The sequence below is a fragment of the Leptinotarsa decemlineata genome, unplaced genomic scaffold, assembly GCF_025532065.1.
Source record: "Leptinotarsa decemlineata unplaced genomic scaffold, Ldec_3_MD MMD2_tig00026340_RagTag_RagTag, whole genome shotgun sequence".
NCBI classification, from domain to species: Eukaryota; Metazoa; Arthropoda; class Insecta; order Coleoptera; family Chrysomelidae; genus Leptinotarsa; species Leptinotarsa decemlineata.
The window spans coordinates 3,831,178-3,854,083 of NW_027412694.1; the positions used below are offsets into that span (position 1 = coordinate 3,831,178).

General features: G+C 33.3%; 2 protein-coding genes across 2 annotated transcripts in view; one reads left to right on the plus strand and one right to left on the minus strand.

Annotated features, from left to right (window-relative positions):
- LOC111515908 (potassium two pore domain channel sandman) overlaps positions 1-22,906 on the minus strand; it is a 253,468-nt gene that overhangs the window by 225,600 nt on the left and 4,962 nt on the right. The gene's annotated exons all lie outside the window — the stretch shown is intronic.
- Positions 19,283-20,846, plus strand: LOC141485927 (uncharacterized). The gene is made up of 3 exons (XM_074183606.1): positions 19,283-19,803; positions 19,863-20,084; positions 20,140-20,846. Exons 1-3 carry the CDS (start codon positions 19,633-19,635, stop codon positions 20,785-20,787), a joined length of 1,041 nt encoding a protein of 346 aa, XP_074039707.1. The 5' UTR covers positions 19,283-19,632; the 3' UTR covers positions 20,788-20,846.

Sequence of the window (22,906 nt, forward strand, 5' to 3'; positions counted from 1 at the left end):
CACTGGTACCGCGCACCGCGGACTTATCGATACTTCGTATGGAAAGTCTGTCCTACAAATACTTTCCAGATTTTAAAATTAAAAAAAAATTCTTTATCGATGCTGAACAGATTTGTATTTTTTCATTTGAAGAACAAAATGTCTTAATCGACCCCTACTGCTTTGAATTGTGAATTTCAATACTAATGAACATTCTGATTGATCATGGCTTTGGAAAGAAGTTAACCAAAACCAAATGAAATTTTGAATTTCCAGGAATTTGGAGCCAACAGAATGTCTTAATAGATTCATACACCGCAGATGGATTGAGATTGACAAGAAGAAGCTCCTACCAGAGTGACATTAAAATCCTTATGTGAATCCACGAGTTCATTTCGAGGTTCATACTGTTAAATGAGAAGAAACTTTTATATTTTATCGAAGGAACTTCGTTCTTGTCGAACATTTCGCAAAATTCTCCTTCAGGTATTTTTTAGGAAGTTTGAAAAGTATCCTATATTTTTAATAAAAGCTGTAAGTCTCATGTCACCATATCGTGTGACAAAGGCAATTTGAAGAACTTGAAAATTGTCCCAAGTAGCCCAGTTTGACGGTAACGTTTTCATCGTATTTCAAGAATAGAGTTCAAAAAATCATCCACAACCGAAAACAGACAGTCAAACCTGAAGCAGAGCCTTTCTTTTCCTTCAAGAACCTCGTTCGGAGGAGAAAAATAATTTGTTGGGCTTGAGTTTTTAAAACCTTCCCCCTTATTTGAATATTGAATATAAACGGAAAATCTGCAAGCATCTCAGTTTGCAGATATTTTTGCAATAATTTTCATCTGAAAGTATCTCGTACAGAATATCGTGTGGAAATCAAAAACATGAAAAATTGAAAATGAAACTGCAGCTGCAGTAAATTCCGGAAAAACCTGCAGCACCACATCATCTGAGGATCTTGATCCGCCAATGTCCTCTTTTTCATAAAACAAAATGTTAGGTGTCTCCAGATGCTCAAATGAATTCAAGACATCGCCAGAATACTTAATGACACGACCGTTGTCAAACTTAAACCAGTATGTGTCGTCTGTATGTAACATACCTATAACAATCTGTGATATCAAAACGATAAATTGGTTTTCATCCATGTTTTAACTGCCTTCAACAACTCACCCCAATCATTCAAAAATATTTCTGATTATAAATATTAAAATTATAGGCTGAGCACTTTATGTATTGATTCTGTTTTATTTTCCATGACCTTATAAAATTGATAGGAATTTTTTTTAGATTATCAAGGACGATTCATTCTGGACGAATAAAATGAAACCAAAGTTCGAAAATTTTTAAAACAGTTGCCTCCTGCCCGAATTGATAGATCCTAGATACCCGAGGAAATTGGAAATTCACAATCCACCACGCCAGTAAACATACCGCTGAAAAGTCTAGTTCACAAATGCTTGTTAGGTCAAAACTTTTTGCCGGCTCCTAAAAGTATGGTTGGAGGGTCATTCGATTCAGAATTTTTTTCTGTTTGATAATATAGGTGCATTTTCGAAACTAGAAGGAATTTTATTACGACCAATGTAGGACAACCTTTGTTGAAGATGAAATGATTCTGGCAATAGCTTCATGATAATAATAGAATAATAAAACAACGTTCACCATTGAAAATATTTGAACGATTAATTAATCTCCAAACGTAAAACAATTACGATCCGTCTATGGAGTTTGCCGTGCTCCATCTGTAGTGTATGTATTCGAGTCGCAACAACATTAACTTGTCGATTTGCGTAATGAATATATCCATCAAGATAGAAGGAGGCGTCCCTTGTCCAGTATGTCTGTGATTGTAAAAATAGGACCGCCTACCATATTCTCAGATATTTACCGTTAGATGCAGTCCGAGGGTCCTGTTGCAGGTATGGAGCGCTCTTAATCAATGCGTAAAAATTACCAGATTCAATGCCAGAACCTCAGTGAACAATGACTGCATGAAGATTATAATAGTGGTATGCTACATTGAAGGGTTCATCTTTTTCGAAGCTTCGTAAGAGTTTGGTGCTTCCGTCAAAGGATGAGTCATGTTTGAAGATCATGAGTGTTATCATCAGATCGATTGGTGCCTTAGCTCTACTTATTTTTATAATAGTCAATTACTTTGGCGCATGTATGATGATACAGTTGATCATCACCCGTTGAAAGTTCCATTTTCAGATGATTCAACAATAAGCTTTGCACGGACTGGTTATCAGTCATATTAGGAAACGCTAGTTGAAGTTCTAAAAAATCACATACGTTTTTGTTACCTCTTGAATATTTACTACAAAGTAAATAAGTGAGGATTTTTCCAGCAAGTAGATCTACAAACACAAAGACAAGACTGTACGGAATCATTCAATCCAGAGCGGTCAGGAGTATTGATTCTGCTATTTTCCTGCTCACGAAAAGTATTCAACAGGAACCCCAATAATTTTGTACAATCCTGTTGTTGTCCTAACGAGTATCTAGTGGACTTCAAAGACCCCAGGAAATCGGTTGGTGGGAAAGATGATACATTCTTACGAAACTACAACTGCATGAGTTTGGTGAATGAATAGGAAACATTCTCGTTCTCGTTCATCGTGAAAACATCTTGAAATTATTCATCATCAACAACATTTGTAGAATGCTATTCATGTAGCAAGTGTTTCCTAAATTATCTAATCTTCATTCCAAAGATAATAACAAACAATTGGCTTCACATGGTCTTTCATTTTGTATATCTGAAACCATTCAGAGGCTGATGAAACTCGTGTTCAATATTCAAAAACGTTTTATGATCAAAAACACCGATAAGAATCATTCTGTATGAATTATTGTGGAATGGGCCGCGGTGGTAGTGCGTCCGACTCACGATCGGAACGTCGTGTGTTCGATTCCCGCCTCGACCAGATATTTTTCTCGAGAGAATTCATCTAGTTGAAGATGGAATGATTCTGCAACCTTGTTAGGAATCACACGTTAAAAGGTAAGACCTCGTTAGTCCTTAGCTCGCACAAGTTTCTCAACTTCTGAGAGTTGTCATTCATATGGGGGCGGCAGCTGATTAACGGAAAAACAGATTTTAAACATTTTTTTTTATTAAGTTGGCAACAGTAATTGTTTGTATCGAAGTCAATTTGAATTTGCAATTTTACATATTTTGATTAAACCTAAAGAGTTAATATTATATTCATTCTGTTAATTATTCGATGAATCTGAAAAAAAATGTTGAAATGTCTTGATAGGTAGATTTGGAACCCCTGGCGTGAATGGTATATTTAAAACACTATTTCATCACATCACATCAGAACTATCACATCAGAACAAAAATACTGTGTTTCGATACGCGTTTCACGAAACGCGATAACTAAGACTATCTTAATCATCTCCTGATGATGCTGACTTGGTGAGCAAAAGAGACAGTATTTTTGTCCTATTATTTCAATAGATTGTGAAGATCCTCTGATTACACAAAAAGTCAATTGAAAAATACATTCATGTAATGAGTTTATGAACGAGATAAAGTAAATACGATAGGCAATATATACTTTTCTAGCATTGTTCTATAATATATTTTTCGAGTTTAATGTTTATTGAAGGTGTGTCATCTGTTTTTCTGTATACCGGCTAAGGTTTTATTAATTTTTTTCACTTTGTTGATTTTAATTCTCAAAATAATCTCACAAATCTTCCTTCGAATTCTTGAAACTCATAATTATTTCAACAGTTTTCCTAATGAAAAATATCACAAAATAGAAACTGAAGTTGATTGCCATCAGTTAGCTGAAATATTTGCGATATCAGTTTGCCATGAATACCAGAACGGGTTTCAACATGCCCAACATTCCCAACACCATCAATTTCCAAACAAATCAAGAATTCCAAATAGCGTCGGCGCGGCGTTCAGGAATTCATAGTAGCTGGTCTTTGACCAGCTACTTTATTAAGTGCTTTATCATGAATTTCGGATTGTATGGAATTTATTGGATATTTCAGGAAATTCATTCAGAATGGAAGTTAGCCTGAAGCAGTCTTCATGGCACACGTTATATAACAATCTCATGATCATTTTTTTTATTCTTCTCTATCTTTCCTTTTTAATATGTATGATTATTTTTCAATGTCATTACTCACCTATTTGAACAGGTGTACAACAACTATTGATATCACAATCATTACAATTTGTATTATATATATCATACATTAACTTTATTGGAGACTTTGAAACGAGATCTGTTTTTGCTGAGCTAGAGAAAAATATGAGGTTTTCACGCGAGTGGACTCTGGGTACCCTGAAATTTAGCTGCAATAGAAGTTTACGGCCGTTTATTCGGTTTGCTGTTTTTGATGAAGGAACATATGTCAAGTGCACATTTTTTTCTCAATGGGATGAATTGGACCCGTATGATCATAACCTTTTACCAGATAGCTACTTCGACCCTCAATATGGAGCCCTTTTTATCAAAATCACATTGATAGAGAAGAAGCAATTCAACGACGATTTTTAAAACTGTGAAACCTAAAAACCGATGGCATTTATCCTCCAATAGAAACAACCTACTCTGTATTGCTACAAAACCATAACTTTTGCAGTCTCGAAAAAAAGGGTGAATATTATATTGTTGCACTAATCTATAAAATTATCAAGAGCACAGTTGACTGCCCAACATTACTAGAAAAGTTTAATATTTGCATTCCTAGAATTTGTTCCAGACACCCGAGTACTTTCTATATGAAAACATCTCGCACAAATGTTCTGGAGAACTTTCCGACCCATAACATGTGTAAAGTGACAAATTCTGTTGGCGATAATTTAGACATATTTAGTTGCAAATTGTCAAATATAAAATACCACTTCCTAAAATAACTGTTTTGTCACCTATAATAAAATATAAAATGTGTAGTCTTCATAATTTGTTTTATTCTGAAGTGTTTGTAGACTTTACAGTCACTTGTTTGTGATGTATTTTTCATACTCTGTTATTTCCTGCTCTATAATTAGGCTATGTCCTGTAGAGTATTGTATTACAAATAAATGAATAAATGAATAAATAAATGAAAAAACTTTGAAAAATTTCTCTGAAAATTTTCAAGAGTACATTGATGACAAAAATAACGGATTCCAAATCATAGCGCAGTATTTTCGACTCATCAATAAAAAAATAGTTGGGATAGATCAGTTCTGATTTATAATTTTTAAACAATTCTACCTGAGACCTATTGAATAGAAAAGATTATTGATAAGACAGAGATGTAGGCTAACAACTACAGTTACCTGACTTGGACACTATGATTTATACAGGGTGTAACTGAATAAATGTAATACATTTGAGGAGGTGATTCCTCATAGAAAAAAGATAGGATCTGGCAAGAGACACAAAAAATTTGTAGACATTCCGTTTTCTCCTACTGAACTTAATGACTTCTATTGCTCTATTGCGGAGGACTTGACGAAAAATATAAAAGCAGCCCGTGACCCCTTAGACTATGTGAATATCGAAGTTACGAATACCTTTATATTATATGATACAAATATTACCGAACTACATGAAACATTATTTTCCATTAAAAACAAAAACGCCACAGGCTCAGACGAAATCTCTATAAAAATCCTAGAAAATATTCCGATAAGAATACTCGATATATTAGTCAGTCTAATAAATAATTCATTTAGAGAAGGAATCTTTCCAGTTTTTTTGAAGAAGTCGATTGTGTTAGCACTGCCAAAGGGAGAAAACATCAATGGTCCATCAAGTCTTCGTCCAATTTCTCTAATCTCTGCAATGGCTAAATTGATAGAAAAACTAGTTAAAACAAGACTCCTGTGCTTTCTGAATGGAAACAAAATAATAAGTGAGTGCCAGTTTGGTTTCCAAAAGCAAAAAAACACTTCCGATGCCATATTTTCATTTCTTTACAATGTTTATTCCAACATAAATGACAAAGAAATAGTAGCTGCCGTCTTCTGTGATATAGCCAAAGCATTTGATTGTGTGAATCATAAAATTCTTTTGCGGAAACTCAGTAGATACGGTATATCTGGAATAAGTCTTAAGTGGTTTGTCATACTTAGCAGATCGCACCCAGATGGTCAAAACCACTTCATACTCAAATGAAGGTAAAATTACTTGCGGCGTCCCACAGGGTTCGGTACTGGGCCCACTTTCATTTTTAATTTACATTAATGACCTATCGTCTATAAACATCCAAGAAAAATTCACTTTATTTGCTGATGATACTACAATTTTATGGCATGCTCCTAACAACCATACGTTGTATGAAGTTATTGAGAATGACATCACGATAGTGAAGGACTGGTTTGAGCTCTCTTGAGCTTGAATTTATCAAAAACAAAAGTAGTGTCCTATCGTTGCCAGATTCCAGCCGTACATCTAAATAATATTCAAATAGATAACGTACCAGCTTCTCAATTCCTTGGCTTGTTCATTGACAATAGTTTAAAATTCAACAATCATGTAGCTCTCCTCTGGATGTTATGCCATACGAGTAACTGCATTTGAGCTCGGATCTACAGAAGCTAGAATGGTTTATCATTCCCTTTTTGAACCACACCTCCGTTATGGTATTTGCTTTTGGGGTGTGTGTTCTACCACATGCCTTCAATCAGTATTACTAATACAAAAACCAGCAATACGATGCATATGCAAAGCCAAGCCTAGGGACTCTTGTCGACCTCTTTTTGCCTCTAACAAAATCCTAACTGTGGTCTCCCTATTTATATACAGACAATCTGCCTTGTCTTCAAAAATAGGGTATTGTTTAACAACTTGGATGCGCCAATGTATCAAACCAGGCAAAGATTCAGCTTTAAATTATCGCTGCCTTCTTCGTCGCTAGTTAAAGATTCCATTATTTACAACCTTTCTAGTACTGGTAGTAGGTTGTTCTTCAATCAAATTAAGTACTGCTTCTTCGAGCTGTGGTGTTTGTACTTCTCGATGGCGACCACAATCCTGCATTCTTTTGTCGAATGAACCATATTCTCGTAATCGTTGATGAAGTCGAGCAAATATTCTATGTGAAGGATTCTGCCGTTGAGGATACATTTCAGCATATCTTCTAGAAGCTTCTAACCCATTCCCCTGCGACAGACCGTAAACGTAATGCATATCAGCCATTTCCTCATTTGTGTATGCCATTTTAATAACAAGTGAATTATTAAAGTAACAAATTAAGAACAGAACAACAACACACAAATAGTATTAATTCAATTTCGAAAATTCACAAACTGACAGCGTCATACCAATTTAATTGTCACTATCGCTAATAGCGACCTACTAGATAGATCAGTTTCGTATTTTCGCATTCATGACTATGAATCTCTGTAGTTGTTCCTAAAATAATTTTTTGCTGCGAACTGGTTTATTTTGGGCAAAAACCCAAAAAGGAGGCTCCAATGAAATTTCTTTATATGAAAGATCCTATCTTTTTTTCGATGAGGAATCACCTCCCTAAATGTTTCACACTTATTTACTTACACCCTGTATATTGAACGCTTTCGTATAATCAGTATACAGGGTATTCCATATTCGATGGTCTATTAGACGTATCTAGAGAACAAAATAGATGAGAGTTTCAAATTATGGTTACCGATGAAGATGACTGTGACTTATCGTTTGAAAATATTTTCCTCACCGCATTATTATCACATCTACATGTAACAGTTATCAACTTGGAAATTTCAAATGAAACACCCTATATATTATATCATTTTTGAATTCTACATTGAAATCCAAATTACTTTTTTAAAACATGTGAGAGATAGGTATACTATCTCTCACCGTTTTTTTAATATTAATTTTTCTGTATTTCTTTTCGGCGAAAGCATGATTTCTTTAATATTCAACATCGCGTGAATTGACTGCTACAGCAAACTCAAATACCGGCAACATTGAGATAAGGTATGATGGTTGTTATTTGAGAACGAAATTCGGATCTTACTCTATACAGAGTGTCTGAAAAATATCTCCCAAGTTGTATCTTTGTTAAATGACCATAACTTTTTTTTTCAAATAGAACACCTTGCATATTATTCAATTTTCGAATTCAGTCAACCAATGTGAACAATTGTGGTCAGCTATGTCCTATACCTATCTCTGACCGATTATGAGATAAGAACTATTTAAAAAAAACTGCTCCTATGCAAGCATAAAATTTCCAATAAAATTAAAAATCAATTGCATAATAAACACATTCTCAAAATTTCAGCTTTGCAAAAATGACGTAGGTCTCGGGCTTTCGAAAATTCACTCTTTCAGATTGAATATTATTGTGATAAACTGAGATTGTTTTTCCAAAAAATACTTTTGAACATTATCAAATCAGTCTGAAATGAAAAGTTCAATAATATGGTGAATCTTTTTCTATTTCCAAAAATCTACTCGAATATCAAAAATGTTTTAATCATTAATTTCGAATTTCGCAACTGAATTTCGGCAAGGATAATGGTGTGTCATGATCTGAGTCTGATTTAGAAAACAAAAGAATGGATTTGACAATTACTTGTTTGAAACTAATCAATACAGTTTACTGTATAATTTTTACTATGAAGGATTTTACAAAAACCGCGACACGTGTTTTGCTATACAATAGCTTCTTCAAGAGTAAACTGTCCGACTGTTCATGCTGAAATTGTGAAGATGGATAATGATTATTATTCGAATTCTGAAATCCTAAACTTGTTTTATATTCATGGTGTGTACGTTGAAATCATATCAAGGACCTGTAGAAGATTTATTGAGTTATATCATAATTTACCGTCAATGAATGAAAGAAAATTCAAAGGACTTGAACGAAATTACCTCAACTATGGAAAAGTTCGTGCCTCAAAAAATCGAGTGAGTCCGGTGACTCGTGATATGGAAAATGAAATGAACATTTTAGGATATTTTTATGCTTATCCTCATGCATCAGTATCTAATGCAGCGGTTGATTTGGGAATATCTGGAAATTCTATATGGAGAATTTCACGAAAACATAATATGCACGACTATAAATTAATTAGACTGCAAGCTTTGCATAGAGATGATCCACCAAAACGGGTAGAATTTTTTGAAATGGCACTAACATGGACATACGAATATCCAAACTTTTTGTAAAAAATTATATGGACTGATGAATCACAATTTCCACGTAAGGGAATATTTAATTGTCAAAATAATCACTTCTGAGCTTCAGAAAGTCCCCATTTCATTAGGCAAAGGGGATTCCAACAAAAATTCAGTTTCAATGTTTTTTGTATGCTCATGGATGATAAAGTTTTTATTTGCATTTATGAAAAAAAGTTGAATTCCAAAACATTTTTAGATATTCTGAGATCGACTGTGAGTGATTATTTGCCCCTGAACTTGTATCGGAATTGTTGGTATCACTTGGATGGTGCTCCTGGACATTGCAGACGTGAAGTGAGTAGGGAACTAACTGATATGTTCGAAGATCGGTGGATACGACGTTTGGATCCTTAGATTTGGCCGCTTCGATCACCGGATCTGACTCTTCTAGATTTTCACCTTTGGAGAAAAATCAAAGAAAAGGTATATGGAACACCCATCAATACGGAACAGAAACTGAAAGATCGGGCTAGATGTGTTTTCGAAGAAATCAACCCATAATGTTTGTTATACACCCACTATGAAATTCAAGTATTCCATTTAACCTTTCTGACTGATGTAAAGTTATTATTCATTATTTAATGTGTTCAATAATACATTTTTCACCAAATTTTTTATTTAAAATGTTATATTTGTATAGAAGAAAAAAAAATATAAAATAATTTGTATCTCATAAACTGTATATAACATAATTGATCAATGATGTTCACATTGGTTGGCTGAATTCGAAAACTGAATAATATACAGGGTGTTTCATTTGAAACAAAAATAGTAATGGTCGTTTATCAAAGATACAAATTAAGACGTATTTTTCAGACACTCTGTATGAAATAAGATTTGTGTTCCAGTCGAATGTTGCTAGAATTTGAGTTCAATGTGTCAGTTAATTCATGCGATATTAAATAGGGAAGAGTGTGTATGAAAGAGTCAGTTTTGAAAAATATCAAAAAAGTTAACGTCAGGTGATGGTTATTGAATAAAATTGCTTTCTGTAAATAATTAGTTTGATAGTCATGAATATCCAATCAAAATAAAATGAGATACAGTGACTGAAATTAATAACATGGCAACTTTAAGAAAAAAGGGAAATCGGCTCATTCAAAGCAACATGTATATGAAAGAGCTGGGCATGTGTTATGAAAGAGCCGGGTTCCTCTTTACAAAAAAAACAGTCTTTCTTCTAATAAAAATTACCTAGTAAACCATTCATCTGTTATATAAATCTTATCAAACTGTAAAATTGCTAATTTCTGTGAAAATCAGTTATTTATCAGTCTCAAATCACAATCTTCCAACAATTTTGAGCAATATCATGTATTTTTTTTAATAATCAGTCTTCATTATGAAATAAATAATTAACTACAAACCTTGTAATGTCACAAGGCTCCTCTTTACAAAAAAACAGTATTTCAGTAATAACAATGTGCAGTTCCTTGTGCAGAGGAATCGGGCGTATAACCTAACCAGATACACTCTCTTCCAGGTAGGTTCAGCTAAGAACACTTCGATAAGAAAGTAAAAGCACCTAAAGGCTGACTTTCGACCAAAAGAGGTCAGATGTCAATCTTGCTGAAGTGCCCATTAGCAAGTTGAGGACCGCTCGCAGAGCGGGGGTGGATGGAGTGGTTCTCCTAGCTTAATAGCTGGGGGGGGAAGCTTCTACTTCAGGGCACTCAACCCGTGAGGGGGCATGGATGTGATTTTCAATTGTGGAATATCATTGACTTTAGGTCGATGATGGTCACTATCTTGCACTGATGAGTGGCTAATAAGCCCGAAAGTTCGAAGTTCGAAATTTTGCACATAGAAAATAAAGGTTTGAAACTGAATCATTTGGAAGCAATGGAAATTGATAAACCTAAAAATTCAAACATTCAAATGAATGACCAACTAGATTTGAATAGATCACATTATTGAAATTGTTTCCTTAAAAACCAAGAAAGAATTATTATTGATGTAGATGTGAGGCAATATGCTTCAGGTAATCATAATTGAACAGGTACGTTATGTAGAGGTTCAGGTAATATCTTAGAGGTAATCTCAATTATGGTTACCTGAAGTATATAAGTAGTAATGTAAGGATAGTTTGATATTCAAATCACTTGAAAAAGCTAATGTCTCAGCGAAACATGTGGTGATATATTTTTCAAATAAAGTTTGTGGAGATCAAATCGTTGAGGTGTAGTTTTTGAAATTACTATGGATCTTCATCAAATAACGGCCGAATCAATCAGAAAATTCATCAAATTCTTCTTCAGAGATCTGTAACAATGAATTTTCATAAACATACCTCCCACAAAACTTATACCATCATTATCGTTTCAATTTTACAAGGAATAATGAATTCTAAATTAAATTACTCTCCAAAAAATTGTTTTTTCGTGTTAAAATATGATCATCGTGAAAACCATCAGACATATTATTTACATAATAAAAAATAAAAAACATTGCAACAACCAAATTTTCGAGACTATACCAACACACAATGACATGAAAGAAACGAATGGCTTCATTTGTGATTCTGAAAAGGTGGAGTTTGTTTTCAATTGATGACTGAAAAAAGGGGAAAATAATTTTGGTCTTCCACTTATCGAATTGAAATATGCAGTATTGAGGCCATCGACATTCCTTCTAGTGTTAAAACTATCTCATTTGAGAATATATGTATTATTTCGCTTAAAAATATTTTTAATATGATTGAACGTCTACATAGAATACTTATATGATCAAAATCAAAAACATGCCCATATTCATTATCATATTCAATGAGGGCTGTAAGGTTTTTTATATTTAGTTTCTTAGAGTCTCTAATGTTGTCTGAAACCCGTGTATTGAAATACCGTCCAGTTTGACCAACATATCATCTATGACAACTTCCACAGTTCAATTTGTACATTATATGGGTTTGTATGTCTTGTGGTGTTTTAGCTTTTATTTGAAGAAAAAATGCTTTCCAGCCGTATTTTCATGGGATTTTGTGGTATTTGAGTTATAACCCTGTATTTTGGAAAGAAACACATCTTTGATCTACTTTTTCAATGAGGGCTCAAGAAAATTTATTTTTTACCAGAAAATCCCTAATTAATTAGAGAGTTTCGTAAAGGAATCCAGAATTGAAAACGGTAATGTTTTTTGGGTTTGAAGGCCGTGAGTTTAATTCTAATTTTTTCCATAAAGAATTTTTGGAGTGCAAACTGAATAGGGGAAAATGATTTTCGTATAATAATTAAATGATTATATGAGAGTAGTTGTTCCGAAAAAACTTTTGTTTGATTCAATATTTATATGAAAGTAGTTGTTCTTCCAGAAAATAACTACAATTTTGTATGAAAATGAAAGTGAAACCTTAAAAACTCTTTCACAAAAATATCAATATTGTTGATCGACTTCTGAATTGTTCGATGTAGTATGTCATGTGATATTACTCTGTTGCGATTTAGCCACTATTCATTAATTTCTGATCGTGACGATTGTTTTTTCCTGATATAATCTCGATTCTCATTCTCACGCACTTTCAAAATAGTTTTGAAGTTTCAACAATACAATTTCACTACAAAAACAAGGTATTTTATAAATGCAATAATTTGGTCTTCCTTCTGTATTTTGGGTTTTGTATGTGAAATTGTAGATCTTAATTAAATTTTTGTCCTTTAAGAAGTTCATTTTATATAGGAATCACACGTTGAAAGTTAAGACCTCGTTAATCCTCAGCTCGCACAAATTTCGACTTCTGAGGATTGTCGTTCGTAGGCGTGCGACAGCGGCTTGCGACGGAAAAATAGATTTTTTATAGCATTCATTGTTGAATCTATGAAAAAATCTGAGTGAGAGTTTTTTCTTCATAACTCTTTTTTATTTTTCTCCTTTGTAGTCAATAATCAATTGGAAAACGAATGACTCAACCATTACTGACATCTTCATAATTAACGTTATACCTTTTATTTCAGGACTGCCTGAAGAGATAAAATGATGTTAGAACTCTACAAAATAACAATTACATGCACTCACACATACAGATAGATCCCAAAAATATAGAAGAAAGATCAAAAAATTGTCATAAAATACTTTATTCTTGTCGTTGGAGTTATATCAGTAAAATTTCAAGACCATCAAAAGTGATTATCAGAATTATATTAGAAATAGATCATTGAGAGGATCATCAGAAAACATTTCGATATCAGACGGTGAACACTGAGTTAAATGGAACATGAGAAGAATGATTACCAATAAAACCCACTACCTATAAGACAAGTCAGCTCAAGGAATCAGCATATATTCTGATATCTGGTGAAAAGTGCATTTCTTCAGAAATAGACCATACTTAGCTATTCGTCTTCAAAAAAATATGAATGGTTGTGAAATTGCAACAGACTAATATCAGAAAACACTTCAATACTACATTGAATGTCCCAGAAGTCAATTAACAATACCGACAATGTCATTCCTTGGTCATCTACCGAGGACGTTTAGAGAAAAAAAAACGAACCAAGAAAATACTGCAACATTCATTAGATTCCATTCAACTCTGCAGACGAATGTAGATTCAAGCTTCTGAAATGTCAAGAGTTATTGTATAATTTCTCAGCTCTTGTTTTGATAGGCAAAATTATCAAATACGACAAATTACTGATGAATATATTTTTTTTGTAAAATATACTTTGAATTCACATTATCGGGATGAACTGAATTGTTAGCTTCTTCTGCAACTGAATAAAATTTTACATTAAATTCTTTACCTTTTGCATATTGTGAAATGTTAAAAATCTAACAAGAAGGCGATGAAAACTTCTAAATTCCTTCACAATTACTCCCATTCAAAACCAGCATACAGCTTATCAAATCTGGGAAGAGACTTGAGAATTCTCTCTCTCGCTCTCATAGTCTTCTAACGAATGCACATATAGTGGGCGGGACCATAACGGAATTCAGAAAGCTATTCCTAAATTTGACAAGCTCTACTTGTTTACACTTGGCAACTCAGTGGTTGCTGTCGTGTTGCATCTAGAAACCATTCTTTCTACAATTTTTGCTTTCAAATAATGGTGAAATAATTTTTGTGTAATATGCTGACCTGCAATGAATTATCGAATATCGAAAATATCAACATAGCAACAATTCATTACATTGTAATACGTCTTTCCTATGAATTAGTCGTATTTTTTCAACTATTGATGCAAATATCAACGAAAATATCAATCTCTGGATCTAATGGTAGAAGGCTGAAGGAATGTTTTCGTCATCAGATGATTTAATTTTTTCATCCCTACAGATTATCTCTCTGTAGAATATCAGTAAATCCCATTTATAGAGTTTATCGTTTTTCGATTATTGATTCTGAATGAAGTTTGGCGCCATGATACGCAAATTATTAGGTCTATAATCGAAGTACAAACTACTTGCTGAAGCGGAATATGCCATGCATGATTTATAGATAATATGCATCATCAATAGGTGTAAAATTGGTTAGTGTAGTTTGACGGCTTGATATCATAGACAATGATCAATTTGGTTATTCATAAGATCAGGTTCAATTTCAATAAATCCTGTAATCTACTACTTTCCTATTGATAACTGAAGTACGAAAACGAAACCTCTAGCATTGAATGAATTTGACAAATTACTTCAATCACATTCCGAAAGAAAAATGTTTCGAAAGTATTTTTCTGAAAAATGAAAAAACAGATATTGAAAACTGTTGAGAGTTTCATTGGAAACAAATTTCCACATATTTTATTTGCAGAGGTTATAGTTTAAACTTCGAACCTAATGATGTTAAAACGACATCCTCCCATTCAATGAAATCACTCGAGGATACTACCTTCACTTCGTAATTTTGGTACGTCAGGTATCTCCTATCAGATGTAATGTCAGATGTCAAATATATAATGTCAGAATAGACATGGTTGATAAAGGAGTACCATCGAACCTAGTAGTTAATGGTAGCTTTTATTTAAAATGTAATCATCTATCCTAATCGAAAGTTGATCAAACAAGTTACATGGCACAGTCAGGTACTCCAGAAAAGTAATTATATTTAGCAGATTCATTATTCAAAATGGGTCACAGTCGATAAATTGTATCTATGATATACAGTCAATGTGCCGGAATTTTGGCGGCTTTGGAAAGCTCGTTTCTAAAATTATTTAATTGCTACAGAAGTCTCCAAGAAGCCCGAAGGAACGCAATATGCCCAATTACTTCACTACATAAGAGAAGAGGGATTCAAAATATTTTTTACATTTAAAATAGCGGATAGTGATGAAAACAAACTGTCGGTTCTTTCACAGAATTCTGAATCTCATTTCAAAGGAAAACAAAACGTTGCCTATGACTGCTTCAAATTCTTCAGCTATAAATAGAAACCAGGTCAGACAACAAAAAATTGTACCCCAAACTTGTCGAGAGGGAAGAAGAAAGAATAAAATGTTGAACAATGGAAATTAATATGAGAACGAGAATAGTGGGATTAGTGATAATGAGGAAAGTGTTGGAAATTCGGACCAAAGTATTAGTTTCAGTAGTAACGATAGTTACTCTATCTTTTAATGACGCGTATAGCTTGAATTTACCAGCTCGAAGCTCTGAGTAGTTGAGTCCAGAGATGTCAGAGTGGACATGGTTAATAAAGGACTACAATCGAACCTAGTTGTTAATGGTATCTTTCAATTATAAGGTAATCATCGATCCTAATCGAAAGTTGATTAAATAAGTTACAGTACATTCTTATTGAATTAGCCTTTTTCCTGATATTAGTACAGCAAACGTGTCACGAGAGGTAGGGACAAACAATAAACTATTCACATGTGAAACAGTGTTATTTACGTAATATTAATTTATTATTTAAAAATATAAATCTGATATAAAAAACTATTGACGGAATGATACCGCGAATCGAAAGTGGTCACAAGAAGTAAGAGGTCATTTGATTTGAAAGGGTTATATTTTTAGGAGTGATTAATTTTTTGGGAAAGAAAGTTTTTGGCTTTCTACTACTCCATATGATACAAAAAAAAGGATGAGAGAATCTTCCAAAGAAAGGAAGGATTAATCAATTTGAAAATAAGTAACTCTATACATGGATGTGTAGATCATACAAAGAAGTAACTTTCAGACACAAACTGAAAGAAAGTCCTCCTGAAACAGCTACTTTCATATAAACATTGAATTATTCCTCCACGAATGTTCGATATACAAAGTGAATAGAGAAAAGTATCTTCTGTATAATTCAGTGTTCATATAGAAGTATTTGTTTCGAAAGAATTTTTTCTTTCTTGTAATTCAATGTTTATATGAAAGTAGCTGTTTCAGGAGGACTTTCTTTCAGTTTGTGTCTGAAAGTTACTTCTTTGTATGATCTACACATCCATGTATAGAGTTACTTATTTTCAAATTGATTAATCCTTCCTTTCTTTGGAAGATTCTCTCATCCATTTTTTTTGTATCAGATGGAGTAGTAGAAAGCCAAAAACTTTCTTTCCCATAAGAGGTCATTATTATTCAAACAGAAAAAAGAATTGCTATAAATAGCACCATTGCTATTTCAGCCACATACAGATATATTTATCGACATTGAATCAACAGGTATGTGTTCCAAGCCGGAGTTGAAGAAAGGCAAACACATCAAACATTCATATTTGCATAACATCCAGGGTGAACCAGCTGTGAAATTGAATCTATCATCGTTTAGTAAGTAGAAACTGAAAATTCTCTTTCATTTATATCATGTGGCATATGTAATGACATCAAGATATTTGACGTCTAAAATGAAAAGAAGAGTTTCACACTAAATGCTCGAAAGGAGAATAAGTTCTTCATTTATTCTACAGATGAATGCAGGTTTCGGGTTTGATCCCATTATCGAGTATAAAACTGAGATGTGAAGTTTGAAACCTCGGTTTTATCAGGAGTAAGGACAGGTATTTGACAGACAGGTAGTTGGGCAAACCAGGATGCCAACTTCACCACTGAAAATTCTAGGGGTTGTTAAACTTGTAAATTCAAGAGAAAAAACCTACATAAATCAAGTTGCTCATTTAGGGGTGAATATTTCTGGTTTTTAATTGATTCGTTAATTTCCATGGCTTCCAACATATTCATTTTCTTCCCTTTATTACATATGTGTAGAATTTCAAGATTATCTTTATTTATCTTGTGTTTTCATTCTTGAAGATGTTCGTACATTGTAGATTTTTTGTCCAAACAGACGTGTTAAGGCCTTATGTCAAAATTTCTACCGGTTTGGCCTGTATATACTGCAAAGCATTCGCCACACTCTATTCTATGTCTACATGATTTTTTCATTATATCCGGTTTGGGTTTTGCATTAAACAGGGTTCAACCTAAATTATTATTACTTATGAAAGCTGTTGATATTTTGTATTTAGAGAAATAATTTTGAATCTTTTCTGAAAGTTTACCTGCGTAGTTGGGTAGTTTATGCTACTATACCTACTTGACTATATTATGTTCTTGGCAATTTGGGTATGATTTACTCATAAGTGTTTTGTGAGTTTTTTCTGATATTATCTATTATCTATTAGAGAAATTCGTACCTGTTTACGATGAACTAAAAAGATCAAGCAAATTGCAGTAAACAATCAGGTACCAATTTATCTAATAGAAAAGATGAGATCAAGAAAAACTCACAGAACACTTATGAATAAATTATACCCAAACTGCCGAGAACACAATATAGTCAAGTAGGTATAGTAGCATAATCTACGCAGGTAAACTTTTAGAAAAGATTCAAAATTATTTCTCTAAATACAAAAATTCAGCTTTCATAAGTAATAATATGCAAAACTCAAATGGAATAGAATGAAAAATTCAGGTATAAATAGAATAGAGTGTGGCGAATGTTCTGCAGTATATACAGGCCAAACCGGTAGAATGTTTGACATAAGGCTGCGTGAACACGTCTGCTTGGACAAAAAATCTACAATGTACGAACATCTTCAAGAACGAAAACACAAGATAACCTCAAAATCTTACACATCTGTAATAAAGGGAAGAAAATGAATTTGTTGGAAGTCATGGAAATTAACAAATCAGTTAAAAACCAAAAAAATATACCCCTAAATGAGCAATTCGATTTATGTAGGTCTCGTCTCTTGAATTTATAAGTGATGAATTTTACAGTTGGCATCCTGGTTCGCCCAACTACCTGTCTATCAAATACCTGTCCTTTCTCCTGATAAAACCAAGTTTTATACTTGATCATGTGGTCAAACCCGAAACCGGTGGTGTAAATAAAAACAACTAGTGGTAATTAGACAAAAGTGTTTTCATTCATATCATTGAAGTGATCATGAATTAACACAAAATTAACAAGTCATCAATCACACATATTATTTCACTAATTACTTTTGCAAATCATTTCAAGACATTGTCGAAGTAGTATTCGTCTTCCACAATTATGATAAATTCGGATCACTGAGTATACCAGTGAAAACAACACTTTCAGTTCACATTTATTCTTTTTTCGAAATGCTTCAGGATTGAACACACTTAGTTTATTGAAATAATAAATAAAGTATTGTTATTCATTGAAATGAATTAACTTTGTATGGCGGAGATTTTTCAAATGCAGCGTATAAGTTATCTGATTGTATAATTCGAAACGCAGCCGAAATTCTGTGACCCCTTAAGTTTTCATAAATTGCTACAAAATTACGCAGTAGAATGAAATTTAGAAATGTATTCGCTATAAGGAACTTTATTCGAGAACTAAGAGTCAGCTTGTTATTCAAACTCTGGAAACGAGTCTTCTAACGATAATTCAAGCATTGTAGAGTTATTATTCGACGAAAAACTTATTCAAATTATTCATTAAGTATCGTTTGTTTCAAAATCACGACTGTTGGAATATGTTGGAATTTTTTCTCAATGTATGTAGCAAATTTTCATGAAACTTCACTCGCTGGATTATGTTCCAGGTGAATTTCAATTTTATGATAGAGCAATACGAATATCAGAAACACACTTATTGTTTCAGTACTGGAGGATACTCTATATAATTTATATTGTGTGAAATTATTATTATACTTTTTTTTTCTGTGTAATCACTAGTTTTGATCGTTTCCAACCCCTATTGAAAGAAGAGAAGAGGCTGTAGCTTCTAATTGTTCAATTTGGACAGAAATCAAAATAGTTATTTATGTATCAAGGGAATTAGGAGGGCCTTAATTACCGATGGCAAAGTTTGCGTCCCGAGGGCCTCTGGCCCGAGGGACAGCAATTGCCTGAGGTTATTAAGGCTCATTAATTCCCGTGGTACATAGATAATTTTATTTCTGACCGATTTCAATAAAATTTTGTTCATTTTTGAAACGGAAAAATGTACCAATTCATTACCTTCCCGGTATATTTGAATCAGGTACCGTTGATTATAGTAGAGTTTTCTTGTTGCTAGGTTGTTGCTATGTTACTTGTTTATAAACAGAACTTTGTTATCAAGCTGTGTTTGCGATGAAAACGTGTTTTCTACCCCAAATATAATGGAGGATATTTTTAAAAAAGCTGAACAAGCAAGAGAATCATTAATTCCATCGAAAAGTGAAGCCGTATACCAAAAAGAATACAAGATATATCTGGACTGGCTGACACGGAAAAATGTTATGCCAAAAGATGTCACTGAAACTGTATTTCTGGCATATTTTCAAGAACTGGTAAGGAATTTTACATGTTTTTCGGTAGATTTGGTAGTAATTGTGTTTATTCGTTTCAGTCAGAAACGTATAGTCCGAATTCTTTATGGACTAAATGGTCAATGCTAAAATCGATGGTGACTATACATGAGAAACGAGATATCACCAAGTTCAATGAACTACAGGCTTTTTTGAAACGGAAGAGTAAGAGTTATAAGCCGAAAAAGTCTGCTGTTTTATCTCCTAAAGATGTTATCAGATTCCTAAAGGACGCTCCTAATGATATTCATTTATTGCATAAGGTAATTTTTTCTTATTTTCCTTTTTGTGTGTATTTATTTCTTTTTTTTGTTATAGGTTGTTTTGATTATGGGTTATTTTGGAGGATGCAGAAGTCAGGAACTTTTGAATATGAAGATATCGGATATAGAGGACCGGGATTCCGTTATGGTAGTGAACGTACCGAAAAGTAAAACTGGTGTATCGAAGAAATTTACAGTTGTGGATGAAAAAGAGTTCTCCGCTTTGCCTTTATTAAGACTTTATATGTCTTTGCGTCCTAAAGGTATTGAACGATTTTTTTTGAGCTTCCGACAAAATAAATGTACATCTCAGCCAATTGGAAAAAACATGTTTGGGAAAATCCCCAGCAAAATCGCAATGTATTTAGGATTGCCAAACTCATCTTCCTATACGGGACATTGCCTTCGTCGCACTTCTGCTACTGCTCTAGCCAATGCAGGAGCAACTATGACTAACTTAAAAAGACACGGAGGTTGGAAAAGTTCCACGGTGGCGGAGGGGTATTTGGAGGATAGCATCGAATTGAGAAATAAAACGGCGCGTATGTTGTCTACTTTGTCATCAGAAGAGACAGGTACCTCGACTGTAGTGAACAGAAGCTCCAGCCATACAAAAGAAGAAATTGTTTCCAGTGGCGGAAGTAATTTTCAGGGAACATTTCAAAATTGTACATTTATTATTTGTTATGACGTGAATAAATAAAATATGGTTCAGTTTTCATTTCTATTTATTTTTACTTGTGAAAGGTAGAGGGAATTACAAAATCTATAATGTCCCAAGGGAGTTATGACCCTCTTTATTGATAGCGTAACTATGACGATATAAGCTTATAATATCCCGGTCAGAGATAAAAGTATTTATTTCTGACCGGGATATTATAAGCTTATATCGTCATAGTTACGCTATCAATAAAGAGGGTCATAACTCCCTTGGGACATTATAGATTTTATAATTCCCTCTAAATACAGTTTCAGTAACATCTTTTGGCATAACATTTTTCCGTGTCAGCCAGTTCAGATATATCTTGTATTCTTTTTGGTATACGGCTTCACTTTTCGATGGAATTAATGATTCTCTTGCTTGTTCAGCTTTTTTCAAAATATCCTCCATTATATTTGGGGTAGAAAACACGTTTTCACCGCAAACACAGCTTGATAACAAAGTTCTGTTTATAAACAAGTAACATAGCAATAACCTAGCAACAAAAAAACTCTACTATAATCAACGGTACCTGATTCAAATATACCGGGAAGGTAATGAATTGGTACATTTTTCCGTTTCAAAAATGAACAAAATTCAATTGAAATCGGTCAGAAATAAAATTATCTATGTACCACGGGAATTAATGAGCCTTAATAACCTCAGGCAATTGCTGTCCCTCGGGCCAGAGGCCCTCGGGACGCAAACTTTGCCATCGGTAATTAAGGCCCTCCTAATTCCCTTGATACATAAGTAACTATTATAAACCCTCATGAGAATTGCTTAGAGTCATAAATTAGTTCACTGTACTGAATTAGATAATAATTTTCCAGAATAATTTGTTCTTTATTATTCTTACTTGAATAATACAGATAATCATGAATATCTACTGAAAACAATCTTTCTACACAATGAAAACTACTTAAATTGAAAGGAGTATATTTTCTGGAAATATGAATTTTTGTGAAACAAAGGTGTAACCTTCTTCTCAATGTTTGTTTGAAGGTGGTTGACAATGTTTCGTGGTGCATTTCATCAGTTCGAACTTCCATTGTCTAATATGATATAAATTGATTTGAAATCCCTAACATAATCTGTAAACGAAATAAAAAGATTAGCAGAAAGAACCATGTTATTAAGCAAAAAACTCAAATTACCATGAAATAACTTACAAGCAACAACCCGAAGGCAATTGTGGATACTAACAATGGGAACGTCGTGTAGTAACTTGGTTCAGAATCTTTCAATTTTATATTTTCAATTTTCATTTCTTGTTAATAATTTTTCAATTTATCAGCTCGTGTTAATAGTTAAATTTTTTTGGTTTTTTGGTTGATGCTTGAATGTTATTTCATTGTATTTTCAGTTTTTTGCTCAATAAAATTGTTCTTTCAACTAATCTTTTTAATTTTTCTACAAATTATTTCAGGGTTTTGAAATAAATTAATGTTATATTAGACAATGGAATTCCGAACTGATGAAATGTTCTTTTCAATATCTGATTAATTTCCATAACGAATGTTTGGAAAATAATTCAATGGTCATATGAACATTGAATAATGTTTCTTGACGCGTTTCACCAAGTTTTAGATGACTGAAATTTGGTCATCATCCGATGAAGTTAACTGGGTTAGAGAATAGCACGTCGAGATACAGCATGTTGTTCTGATGTGTGGAAAGTGTAGATTCATTTCCCGTCATAGGTTTCGATATCACTCATCAATTTCATGTAACTATTCTACATAGACTAGATATCTGATTTTCTACCATACACATAGTCTTCAACAACCTCTTCACCCAAAAATTCATTTACGAAATTGGATCGTGTCATTTATTCAAAGATGTGGAAGAGTCCTACCTTCATGGGTGACACCTCACCCAGCTACCTAAATAATCTATTGATCAATATCATTTTGTTCTCTTCATTCATCCACATCAATCTGCACCACCGACTATCAGCAAATTAGAAGAAATGTTTGACTTCCAGAAGGATGGCTACCTGTCTCTCAGTCACCGTGAAAAACCATTATCGAATTTGAAATTCAATGCCACATCTTTCTAGTGTCAAATATGACAGTAGAAACGATTTTTCTTTCCCAACTCCTGTATTATTCAATGAAGC